At 52.0% G+C, this 12,706-nt stretch overlaps 1 protein-coding gene across 1 annotated transcript; it reads right to left on the reverse strand.

Moving 5' to 3' along the window:
- Positions 1-8,789: 8,789 nt before the first annotated feature.
- Positions 8,790-10,996, reverse strand: PLEKHO1 (pleckstrin homology domain containing O1). The gene is made up of 2 exons (XM_027768279.1): positions 10,821-10,996; positions 8,790-9,617 (listed from the first exon to the last, which is right to left on the reverse strand). Exons 1-2 carry the CDS (start codon positions 10,854-10,856, stop codon positions 8,919-8,921), a joined length of 735 nt encoding a protein of 244 aa, XP_027624080.1. The 5' UTR covers positions 10,857-10,996; the 3' UTR covers positions 8,790-8,918.
- Positions 10,997-12,706: the final 1,710 nt, after the last annotated feature.

Below are 12,706 nucleotides of genomic sequence, written 5' to 3' on the forward strand. Positions count from 1 at the left end.
GCGTGCGTGCCCAAGATCCCGAGAGGAGAATGGAGGAGAAGGGATTGCGGCGTGGCCATCCCCTCTGGGGGGTGATTTTTCGCTTTCTGTCTCTATGTCTCTGTCTGTCTATCTGGCGAGCGCACGCACCCTATAGCAAAAACCTCTCAAAAAAAAATCTTTATTTTCAATTGTGGTAAAAAGCATAACAAAAAATATACCTATATCATGTGTAAGTGGATAGTTCAGTCGTGTGAGGTATTTTCACAATATTGTGCAACTGAGTTCCAGAACTTTTTTTTTCTTTTTTTCTTTTTGAGAGGTTTTTGTTATAGGGCGCGTGCGCTCGCTGGAAAGACAGAGACAGAGAGACAGAAAGCAAGAAATCACCCCCAGGGGGATGGCCACACTGCAGTCGCGCCCGGCATGAGTTTAAGCCACCGGGTCCAAGACATGGGAGTCCAGCAACATAGCCATTACACCAGCTGCTGGTCAAAGTTCCAGAACTTTTTAACTTGTAGTTCTGAAACTTGAAACCCGTTAAATAGCAACTCCCCATTTCCCCCTAATTCCCACCTGTGGAAACCACCGTTCTACTTTCTGTTCCTGTGAATTAGACCACTCTAGATGCCAGGTAAGTGGGATCATACAAGATTTGCCTTTTCGTGACTGACATTTTATTTAGCTTAATGTCCTCAAGGTCCGTATCTCTGTATTATGTGTGGGAATTTCCTTCCTCTCTAAGTCTGAATGATACCTCTGGAATACACATACTCTATTTTGTTCATCCATTTACCCACCAGTGGACGCTTCAGCTCTCCTACCCCCTGGCTGTTGTAAACAGTGCTGCTAGCAACATGGGTGTGCAAATATCTGAGACTCTGCTTTCAGTTCTTTAGGACACATGCCCAGAAGGGGGATTGCTGGATCATATGGCTGCTGCGTTCTTTCTTTCGAGGAACCCCCATACTGTTTTCCACAGTGCCTATCCCATTTTGCATTCCCACCAATGAGGCACCGGGGTTCTAATCTCTCACTTCTTGATTTTATGACTTTTTATTGGAGCAACTCTGCGTAGCCCCTCGCTCATTGGTTCCCGCATCCTTTGGTTATATAAATCAGGCAGTGCCCTTGTTGGCAGCCCATCTGATTTGTCCCTAGGGACATCATGTTTTGTTAAACAGCTTACTTCCCTGTGGGTCAAGCCCGCCTGACTGGCCCTTTGACTTTTTTGGTCATTATGATAATTATATGTGCCCCTGGCTTCTATTGCTGGGGATGGGGGTCAGTCCTCCCCACTGTTGTAACCACTTCCGCCGCCTCTCTTCAGCTCTGGCCCGCAGGAGAGCGCCGCTACTGAGCTCAGCCGGCTGGTGGCGCTCTCACCGCGCGCTCCGGATGGCCGCGGCGTGGTGTCTTTTGGGTCTCCCAGGAAGCTCCCGTGCTGAGTGTTTGGGTCTCAAATAATAGGTCCATTCCAGCGTATCTCCTTCCCTAAGATTTTTAATCTCTTCCTCCACTGCTGATATGGCAGCTCAGGCATTTCAGCTTTGCTCAGTGTGGACCGTCACTTTTTTTAGGCTATGGAGCATCACACTAGGATGATGGGTCTTGGGGTCTTGACTAGAGTGTTGGCTGAGGGTTTTAGTTACCTGTCTCATTGAGTGTTGGGTTATTTTTCAGGACTTCTTTCTTTCCTGAGAGAGAGAGAAAGAGCAGCCCAATAAGTTCTCCTCACCGCGATCACCACGCTCCATCTCCAGCTTCAGCCAGCCCTGGGCCATGGGTGCATATGCAAGGTGTTTTCAGGGAGGTCTCCAGAAACGAACTCTGAACCTTCCCATGTGGGTCCGGCTCGGAGAGGGTTGTGTTAAGGCTGCACCTCCTCTGGCTCTTCTGGCCTCCCTTGACTGCTGTTTTTTGACACTTTGCATCATATTAATTTCTGAGTTGGGTCTTCATTTTTAACTGCTTTCCGTACCACAAGAGATCAAGGGATACCGGCCTCTATTTTTTTTTTTTTTTTTTTTTTTTTTAGAAAAATTTTTTGTATTGGGTTTTTGAGAAAGATTTTTGGTATAGGGCGTGTGCACTCACCAAAAAGACAGAGACCGGTAGAGACAGAAGGTAAAAAGTCACCCCCGGGGGGGTGGCCACAGCACAGTGCCTTCTCCACTCTCCTCTTGGGACTTTGGGCACACACGTGCACACACACACACACCTGGTGTGAGGTTTAAGCTGCCAGGTCAGTGACTTGAACCACTGTCAGCGAGTGGGAGTCCAGCGACAAAGCCATTACACCAGCGCTTGGTCCTGGATACTGACCTCTTAATAAACTATCAGAGGCCCCTGGCCCTCCGCAGTTTCCTGTCAGCTGCCTTTTCTTACGTCTCTGTAAGCTGCCAGTACGGTTTAGTGACAACCGGCAATTCCTTGTATCATTTCACCGGCCAGGGCGGTCCCCTCTATCGGGCCACTCTCCCACATTCCACTGGTGAAAGTGTCTGTAGCTGGAGACTGTCCCCAGCTCTCTATTATTTTTCCTTCAAATTTCACTTGCAAACTAAAAAGTTCCTTTTTTTAGTTTCTCTGTCTTGCAATATCTTATTCTCAGCTAAGAAAAGCCTATCGGTACTTCCAGCATTCTGCCTGGAAATCTCTTTAGCCAACTCCATGGAGTCTATTAGGTACGCTTTCTATCTTCTAGTTACCATAGGCAACAGTTCCTTAAATTATCCCACCACTCTGTAGCATGGGCGACCCTTTCTCCAGTCTCCACTAGGGATGTCCGACCTGCTTCTCCGGCCTCTACTTGCTGTCCTAGCTTCTGTCTGCTGCCGGGTCCCCGTGTCAATGTCACACATTGGGGTTTTAATTATGGCAGTGTCCCACATCTAAGAACTAATTCTTTTTTCAGTGTCTATTGCCAAGCAAGAACCCTCTGCCCCCATTCAGTAGCTTAAGACAACAACTATTCATTAATTTCTTTTTTTTAAAAAATAATGATTTTATTTAACTTTGTTTATTTAAATTTGACCACAGAGGGGCAGAGAGAAAGTGAAAAAGCAAGCCACCAGGTCCAGGTCCAGAACTATGGTCAGCCACTTGGAAGTCTAGTACCCTTAACCACCACGCCACCTGCTAGCCCCTATTAATTTCTTAGTAATCCTGGGGGCTGACTGGGTGGTTGGGCCTCCCGTCTTGCCTGGTGTGGCCGCCAGCTGTATGTGACTGGAGGCTCGGGTGCTGGATGGATCCGTGTGGTTTCAGGGTCTCCTTTGCCACGTGATCTTACAGTGAGGAGGCAGGCTCAGGCTTCTTACAGGCAGCTGAAGTGTGTGTAGGAGAGCCAAGGAGTGGAAACTACAGGGTCCCTTAAGGCTTGCACTCTGGAACTTACACATTGGCTTGTTCTATTGGGCAAAGCAAGTCAGCAGGCAAACCCAGGTTCAAGTAGCAGTAGAAGAACTAGGGAGGAGCTGCAGACTCCCGCTGCAACAGAACGTGGAGGGAGGTTGGCTTGCTGAGGAGGTGGATTCATTACTTAAGCATCACACTCATATTAAGTTGAAGATGCCTGCTGGATACCCAGGTAGAGGTGTCAAACAGGCACTTGGCTATACAAGTCTTGGTCCCAGCGGGAGGGATTTAGGCTGGAGAAGTAAGTGTGGGAGTCATCAGCATCGGGACGCGTGTGCCTGGTTACTGCGTCCGTCCGGACGAGGTGTGGCACTAGCGGAGCCGCCTCTGCTGCCAGACGGGCTGGAGGCTGGGGGAAAGGGAACAGTCTGTTTTGAGGGGGTTCTAAGTCACTTCCCCTTTCCTTCCACTTCCACCTCCATAGGGGGTTCAGGTGACTGGGCTGCAACCTGAGAGTGGGGAGAGGACGCGATTTCATTACCTTGTTTTGCCACCTAATGAAAGAAACCTTGGGAGGAAGAGGCTCTGTAGTCTCCTGGTTTTAATATCTGGGAGACGGGAAAGCAAGCATGAGGGTGAATCTAGTATTTCTGGAAGAAAATGCTTTCTGAGTGATCCCAAAGCTGGGTGGAAGCCTGAGAGATAGCCAGATAACCCCAAGTGGTCCAAAGGGGAAAGAAGAGAGGAGGGAGGAGGAGTCAGGGCCCATGATGCGACCAGGAGTTCTAGTGCCACTTGCTTGTCTCAGTCGCTCTTCCTCATGCTGAGTCTTTGCAAAAACTGCCTTCTGTCCATCGGTTCTGTAGCCGCACCCACCACTACTACTCGGATAACTTTGGACTCCGGATCTGTGTTCTCCACTGCTCCTCAGCCTTAAGGCAATTTGCCCTCCAAGATCCTATTTTTAAACTGGTCCTGCCAATGTTGGCCTATCCCCCAATTGCTTCCCACTTCAGGGTTGGGCGGTGCCGGGGTGAGGCACGCACCATACTTTCTGGCTCCGGCGATTGCTGAGCGGAGCAGAGCTGCACTAATTGACCTCGAGGGTCTCAGCTGCGCTAAGTTGGTGTTTGTTAGATCTCGTTAGTCTTGTAATTAGTGCAGGGAATCTAGGTCAGAGGCAACGTGGAGTGATGGTCTCCCTGGGGGGCATGCATAAAGCTGGGGAATAGCAAACAGGTTCCACATTGGTGTGTGGGGTGAGCCAGGGACAGGGGACGGTGAGACTCGCGTCACACAGGCAGATAAAGAGTCACGTGCAGAAAGGCGCTCAAAGTCTGCTGTGCGTGTGCGTGCGCGCTCGTGTGTGTGTGTGTGTGTGTGTGTGTGTGTGTGTGTGTGTTCCCTCCTGCATTTACTCGAGTTTCCTTCCAACCTCTCCATATATGGTGTGGCTCTCGAGCAGGAAGGGGATTGGCTCCTGTTGTTGGGAGACTGGGAGGTAGGAAGAAAGCAGAAAAAGAAATGAACCAGGCTTGGGGTGGAGGGCGGGGGATGGGCACTAGGCGAGCTCGGAGGGTTGCAGAAGGGGCTAGGTCTGCTTGCCCGTGAGGTCTAGACAGGAGGGAGATTCTTTGGGACTGGTTCAGGGTGGTGCTGATTTACTGCTGGCAGAGGGGTGGGGGGAGAGGGTGGGGAAGGAGGCGAGAGCTCTTCCCCTCCGGCCAGAGCTGCAGGCTTAGCACAGAGCTGCAATGGGCACTAGGCGAGCTCGGAGGGTTGCAGAAGGGGCTAGGTCTGCTTGCCCGTGAGGTCTAGACAGGAGGGAGATTCTTTGGGACTGGTTCAGGGTGGTGCTGATTTACTGCTGGCAGAGGGGTGGGGGGAGAGGGTGGGGAAGGAGGCGAGAGCTCTTCCCCTCCGGCCAGAGCTGCAGGCTTAGCACAGAGCTGCAGGCTTAGCACGCAGGGTTTGTGAGGGCCAGAGATGGAGTTAGAGAAAACTTGGGCTCGTTTTTTTTCCTTGCCCTTTTCTTTTCGCCCTAGACAAGCTACAGCTGTGCTGTGGAACGCACGTGCTGATGCACTCATCGGCTTCCCAGGCTAAGGCCTCAGACATCCCTCCCCTCGGGGGCACATCAGGACTGGGCCTCTGTGAGCTCCCCAAACCTCTGCTTAACGGAATGGAGAACGGGGAAAGTGGAGGGAAATGTCACTGAGTTATGAACTAAGCGTTTTCTTTACCGGTCTCTACTGTCCATCCCACTTCACCGTGCCATTCTGCACTTCTCCATCTCCCCACCCCGGGCCCTCCCAGAGGAGCTTTCCTTTTCCAGTTCATTTGTGTAAGAGAATATAGCCGAGCTGTTGGGAGGGGCAGGATAGGTATACCCTGAAAACGTCCGTGGCAGCCATGCAGAGATTTGGCCACACAGCCACGCTCTCCTTCCCTACATGGTCTACCCCCTCTACCAGGAGCAGTGCCTGGGAGGAGGTGAGTGAAGTGTGGCCCGGAAAGGGCCTGGAATGCTGGAGGGAGGCAGGGAGTGCTGCGGGGAGGTGGGGGTGCAGTCAGAGTGCACAGGCTCTAGCAGACCCGGAAATTGTGCTGGTGGCCCACCGCATGGATGGACTTCAAGCTGTTTTTCTAGTGGGGAGCTACTTTGTGATAAGCTCTGAAATTTGTGAAGACCAGGGATCATGCTTTTCCCCTTTTCGAAGCTCCGCCTTAGCACAGTACTTAATGCACCGTCTCCTTTCAAGAGAGGGTGTGCAGAGCCTAGGCCGGCTAGAACGAAGTGGCAGCAATGAACACTGTGCTACCTCCCAACTGCCCGGTGCTGCCCAGAGTCAGGCACACAGCAGCTGGTACCTGACTGGCAGGTGTTTTTCAGACAGTGTCTTTACCCAACCCAAACAACCCTGCAGTTTGCAGATGAGAAAACCGATGCTCACAAACCTCGTATCTTGCCCAGGGCCTCCTAGCCAAAAAGTGGCAGAGTCCTCATTGGAACCCAGATCTGTCTGGTTTCAAAGCTGGGCTCATTTCCTCACCTTGTGGCCTGGATGTTCCAGCCATTTCTGGAGAACTGGAAGCTGTTGGCTTTGATGCCTAAAGAGCCTGAAGTCCAGTACCCAGCTCTTCTGAGTCTCTCTTGAGACCCTAATCTCTTCTCTGCCTCCCCTCACCTGCCACTCCCCTCACCTGCCACTCTCCTTTGGTATCTCCCTTCACTTTCTGGCTCCCCTGGAAGCAACAGATGATTGGCGTGTTGGGATACATACGCCATTTCTGCTTCGTCTTTTTCTTGACTATGTAGAAGCAACAAGGAAGAAAAAGAGAGAAAAGGGGAAATGCTGACAAAATTAAATTAATGCAAAAATGGAGACTTATAAAAAGAAACTGTACCGGGACCAGCAAGTGGCATGGTTAAGGCACTGGACTCCCACATGGCTGACCACGGTTCGAGTCCTGGACCTGGAGGCTTGCTTTCCTACTTTCCCTTTCTCTCTCTCTGGTCAAGTTAAACAAATAATGATGATAATAAATGAAATAAATTAAATCTTTAAAAAAAAATCTGTATTGTTACCCCAGACTTTCAGTATTTGGACGGTGGCTCGGCTGACCATGTTTAGTTTTTTTTTTTTTTGGAGAGATTTTCACTATAGGGTCTGTGCGCTCACCAGACAGACAGAGAGACAGAAAGCAAGAAATCACCCCCCAGGGGGGATGGTCACGCCGCAATCCCTTCTCCATTTTCCTCTTGGGATCTTGGGCACGCACGCACACGCGCCCGGCGTGAGTTTTAAGCCACCGGGTCCGGGATGCGAACCGTGGTCGACTACGTGGGAGTCTAGTGACATAACCATTACGCTAACTGCTGGTTCCCACCATGTTTAGTTTTTGAGTTATTTGGAGGATGGGAAACCGGAGACCCAGGTCCTCACCTCATACCCTAGGAGGGCCTGGGAATGACACTAAGGTGATGTTCTCCTGCACTTGACCTTGCTCACCTGTTCTTCAGGGAACAGTCTAGGCTAGGAACCCCCAGGCCAGATCTAGGGACATCTTTGGATAGTGAGCAGTGGGTAGCTAAGAGCAAGACTCCCTCCCTCCTGGGGATGCTTTTCCTTGGAGAAATTCCCAGGTGCTTACGTATGGGAGTAACGTCAGAGCAGAAATGGGAACTGCAGGGCCTGTTTTCCTCAAAGGAGTTCCCTTCTCTTTGCTACCCTCATCTTCCCACGTCCCATTAGGGCAGCCTTGTGGCCAGGAGCTCACAGCGCCGCCCCGTTTCCTCTCCCTTCTCCCCCTCACCCAGGCGAAGCTCTAGGTCTTGACACTTGGAGGGGAGAAGTCCAGGGAAGAGGAGTACACATCAGTGCCCCACTCAGTCACGAGGTGCTCTCTCCCGATTTCAGAAATCCTACCTTGCCTTCACGGTCCTTCACTGGACCTTATCACCGCTTAAACCTGACCTTAGCAAGGCGGAGGAAGGCAAACCCAACAGCTGTGTGGGGCCCACCTTGGAAAGAAGGTAAGGGAGCCTGCAGTCCCAGGGCAGCCAGGAAGGGTGGTGGTGTGAGCAGAAAGATGTTTGTCTAAAGTTGGGGCTCGGAAGGGAGGTGTGAGGAAGGAGAGGGAGAGGCCACAGGAAGCCCGAGCTTGGCCGAAAGAGGAACCTGGACACGGGCTTGGTTTTCCCCTTCGGCCTACCCAGCCTGCTCCACAGAGCAGTTTCATTCTTAGTCAGTTCTGTGGGGTCAGCCGCCCTAGTTCCCCTGTGCTAGGCCTCCCAAGTGACCAAGCGGGTCCCCTCTACGGAAGGTTGGATCTTGGAGTCCATTTTTGGGTGGGGTGTGGGAGCTGAAGGGAAAAACACTCCAAGTCAGAACATCCAGGCCGCTCAATCTCAAGTAAGAGATTCTACAATAAGAAGCCAGTGCTTGGTTGGCCGGATTTTAGTTCCCCAAGTCCTTTTTGAGGCTGGGATGAAGATCACTTCTGAGTGTGTGGACACGTGGCACTGGCCTCCACAGCCGAGAACTTTAGAGCTGGGCAGCTGAAATTATGCCCTCCGATGGAGAACCTCGGTACCCAGGAGAAAGTCTGAATTCTCTCTCTGAACTCAAAAGCCTGTCCACAGACCTGGGACAGTAGTATGCGGGGGTATTCAAAGAGTTCGTGGAAAATGTGTATGATGAAAAAAGTACATATGGCTTTCACAATTTTTTTTTTTGCATCAAAATAAACTTGTACTTTAATCCATTTTCCACCAACTTTTTGAAGTCACAACTTTGTTGTGGGGGCAGAGTGTGTGTGAAATGGCTGGGCTATGTCCTTCCCTCTGTCCAAGTGAAAGTTTCCTAGTACTGGCACGGGAGTCAGCCCTCCCCAGATGTGAGGAGGGTAGGCAAGAAAAGCAGGTCAGGGAAGAGGGGTACAGGGGGTCGGTCAGGCATCAGCAATGGCAACCAGCTTGTTTTTGTTTTTGGATTGAGGTAAATAAAAAAGCTTTATCCTGTGATACTTGGAGATAAAAGTCTCTCCACCCGCTAGGCCACAGACCCTGCCCTCCTTCACATCAGGCTCTTCCGGAACTGGCTGTGCTGGCTGGTCTGTCGGAGGGCGTCAGGGGTCTGCAGGTCCATCTGTCTGTACAGGTCCCGAAGCTCCCTGACTTCCTGCAGCACCCTCTTTGCCTGGCTCCAATTCGACGACGCCTCCCCCAGCAGCCGCTCTGTCTCCAGCAGCAGCTGCTCTGACTCAGAATCGGGGGGAGACCCAGGGGGGTCCTTGGCCTTTCGCTTCCCGTCTCCCAGTCCCTGGACCTCCGCCAGCAGCTCCTGAGTCTTCTCCAGTTTCCGTGCTACCAGGTCCTGGATCCGGGACAGCTGCCCGGGGTGTGGGGGGGTGCGGTCGGGGGACCGCTCTGCCCGCACTTGGAGGGGGCGGGCGGGTGTGGCGTCCCGCTGAGACAGGATCTCCTCCAGGGAGGCACAGCGGCTCTTCTCTGTGGGTGTCAACTTCTTGGGAGCCTGGGGGGTGTAGGTGGCCCCCTTGTCTGGCTTTTCCCAAGGTCGGGGAAGGCTGCCTGCCCGGTCCGAGGGCTGGATGCGGTCCGAGTCCGCCCTCCGCCGACTCCCCGCCAGCTGGGCCACGGACTTGTCCAGGTCCACCCGAAAGCTCTCCGCACAGGACGTGGGCTCCTCAGGGGGAGGGTCTTCCTCTTGGATGAGGTCCAGGGTCAGCATCCCGTTCGAGGTAGAGGTCGAAGCCTGGAGTGGGGGGAAAGGAGAGTGGGAATGAAGGGAGCAAACTCACCAGGAGGGATTTCAGGAATAGCTGCCTGAAGGGCAGGGCCCAGTTGTGTTGTCTCCCTCCTTGACATGACTTCTCATTTCTTTGATAGCGATTTGATCTTCTAAAGTATTTTTGTGACCTGGGGCTAGCAGTTAGCATAATGGCTATGTTGCTGAACTCCCATGTAGCCGACCGTGGTTCGAGTCCCGGACCTGGTGGCTTAAACTCAGGCTGGGCGCATGTGCGTGTGTGCCCAAGGTCCCGAGAGGAGAAGGGATTGTGGTGTGGCCATCCCCCCTGGGGGCTGACTTCTCACTTTCTATCTCTCTGTCTCTCTCTTTCTGGCGAGCACACGTACCCTATAGCAAAAACTTTTCCCCCCTCCCCCCCAAAAAAAGTGTTTTTGTGACTTAAAGTACTGTCTCCTGCTTGTTCCCCACATTCTCCACTCTCCTACAAGCTCTGGAAGGGGGTCTCCGTCCTCTGTGGGTCCTCTGTGGTGTGGACGCTAAGCATAAATCTGGGTGTGTCCCACGGGACGCCCCCTAGGAAGACTGCCTTCTCCATCTGCATCTGCCAGGGCCCAGCCCCTACCGCCATTCGAAACTCAGAACCCTAGGCTTCCAACCCTGTCCCCTTATTTCCAGAATACTGTAATTAAAAAAAAAAAAAAGGCGGCGAGGGTGTTCACCTCCCCTGTGTAGTACCGCTCCTCACAGCAGCCTCAGGCAGGCACGATTACTGACCCATTTTACAGCCGGGGACATGTGGCTTCAGGGATAGTTCATCACAAAGCTAGCTCCAACTCAGGCTCTGTCCCACTCTAATGCCTGTGTTCTGCCTGCTACGCCTGCCTCCTTCCCTAGGGACCCAGCCTGTGGATGAATGCAGAAAGCCCTGCTTTGGACGGTCCAGGGGCCCACCAGCTCCTCTGAGTGCCTGCGGTGCTCAGTGCTGTTCCCCGTCAAGGCGACAGGAGCCCAGACCACACTGCACATAGTCACCGCTTCTATTTTTCACTTTCCTGTGGGTTTATCTTTCTTCAAAAGACAATTAAAATTATTCAGAGGAGGGACTTTCAAAGTCATAGTAGGTATTGAATAAATACTGGAGGACTTCAAAAAGTTCACGGAGAATGTCTATGCGTGGATTTAAAATTGCACCAAAAATAAACACACTTTTCCATACACTTTGAGGAGTCCTTTTACATCCATGATTCAGAATAATCAGGCAGGGGTGCGGGGTGGAGAGAACTCCGTAGTCTTTGCTCCTGGGGTCAAGGAGGCCTCCCACAAATGCCTCTGTTGGTACAGAGTTCTGTTTGAGACGGAGTGACATGGAATTAGTGCTCGTAATCTTACGCACCACGGCCATTAGGTGTCCCCGAGTTGGGGGGCGGCGGGAGTGCTGGATTTTTGCCCTGTCTCGCGTGGGGTGGGCGAGACAGCTGTCCTCCTCAACAGTGACCTGAAGAGACAAGTTGTGAGTCATGGGAGCTCTTCAGAGACTCTCCATCCCAACCCAGCATCCCCCAAGGCCCAAACACAGCTGGACTGGAAAATAAGCCCACGCCATTAACTGCTCCTCAGCAAATCTAGGGGCAGAAGGACTTACTGGACACGAAGGGGCCCCTTCAGCTGTGGCAAGGCCGGCCTATGCATCGTGAAGTGGGGGAAGGGGTGGGCAGGAAAGACTTAGCGAGAGGAGGGGACTAGGGTTTCGAGACATAAAACAAAGAGGGGGTCAGCCCTGTAGTGCAGTGGTTAAGTGATGTATGGAGGGAGTTGGATCCCATATGGCCAATCATGGTTTGAGTCCCTGACCCAGCAGCTTGAAAAACATGCTGGGTACCTGTACCTGCATGCCCAAAATCCTGACAGGAAGAAGGAACGGAGCTGAGACAAGACCAGGCCACACGGGGGGTGGGGGGTGCTGGCCCCCACCCTTTGGTGCACGCGTGTGTTCTCTCTCTAGCGTTAGTAAATGATGGGGGACAAGGAAGTGGGGCCACATGATAATCCTCCCTCTTCAGCGAGTCCCGGCTGCTTTGCCTGCCCCTTGCCCCACAGTGAGCCCCCTGACCTCATCCAAGATGCGGTTCTTGGCTCGAGTGATGGCAGAGTTGAGGGCATTGATCCATGACTCCTTCTCTTCTGGACTCACTGCTAGGAAGATCAGGTTGGGTGCCTGTGGGGGGAAGAGTCTTGTTTCAGCCAGGGTTTTAGAGCTGCTGCCTCACCGTGGCAGCGAGAAGTCAGTTAGTCTCATCTCATTATCTTAATCCCAGCTAGCTCCTGGAGTCACCCAGAGCTTAAGGATACCGTCATCTCTGGTCCTGCAAAATGCCACCGCTCAGAGGCCGATTTAGAAATAACCCAGGAAGAGCTAAGCGGGGCAGTGAGTGCTAACATGGCAGTGGAGATCATTAGAGGAGGCTTGATGAAGGACAGGAATTACAATAAACATCTTTATGACATCTGGAAAAATGGAATGTGAATAGAGGAATTCGTTTCAGAACTTTGACCATTAACAGTGTACAGGGACCAGAGATTCTTTTCCCAAAAGATGTATGGGAGGGGGTGTCTTCAAAACACTCATGAAAAATGTGCATTATGAAAAAACTATGCATGGATTTCAAAATTTTTTGCACCAAAACAAACTCATTCTTTAATAACATTTTCCATGAGCTTTCTGAAGTTCCCTCGTGTATGAGTGTGTGTGTGTGTGTGTGTGTGACAGAGAGGGAGAGAGAGAGAAAAATACAGAGAGAGATGGGTAGATAAATTCAATCTCAGTGGTTAGGCAGGTTAAAGGCTGGTCTGTCTGGGGGAAAGACATGGCCACAATGCTATCAGGTGAAATAACGAAGGCTAGCAGGAGTGCCCCTCAGGGACCCTGAGCCAGGGAGGCTGAGAGAACTCGAGAAGGGGACAGAGCTCGCCCTGCGCCTCCGAGCCTTGTGTCCTGGTGGCCAAGGCGGCGGCAGCGAACGTACCGTGTTCCCGGGCTGTCTGGAGTGGGCAAGAGTAAACTTGCTGTGGTTCTTCTTGCTCCTACTCTTGGA

This window comes from Tupaia chinensis, unplaced genomic scaffold, assembly GCF_000334495.1.
Source record: "Tupaia chinensis unplaced genomic scaffold, TupChi_1.0 Scaffold145814_1, whole genome shotgun sequence".
NCBI classification, from domain to species: Eukaryota; Metazoa; Chordata; class Mammalia; order Scandentia; family Tupaiidae; genus Tupaia; species Tupaia belangeri.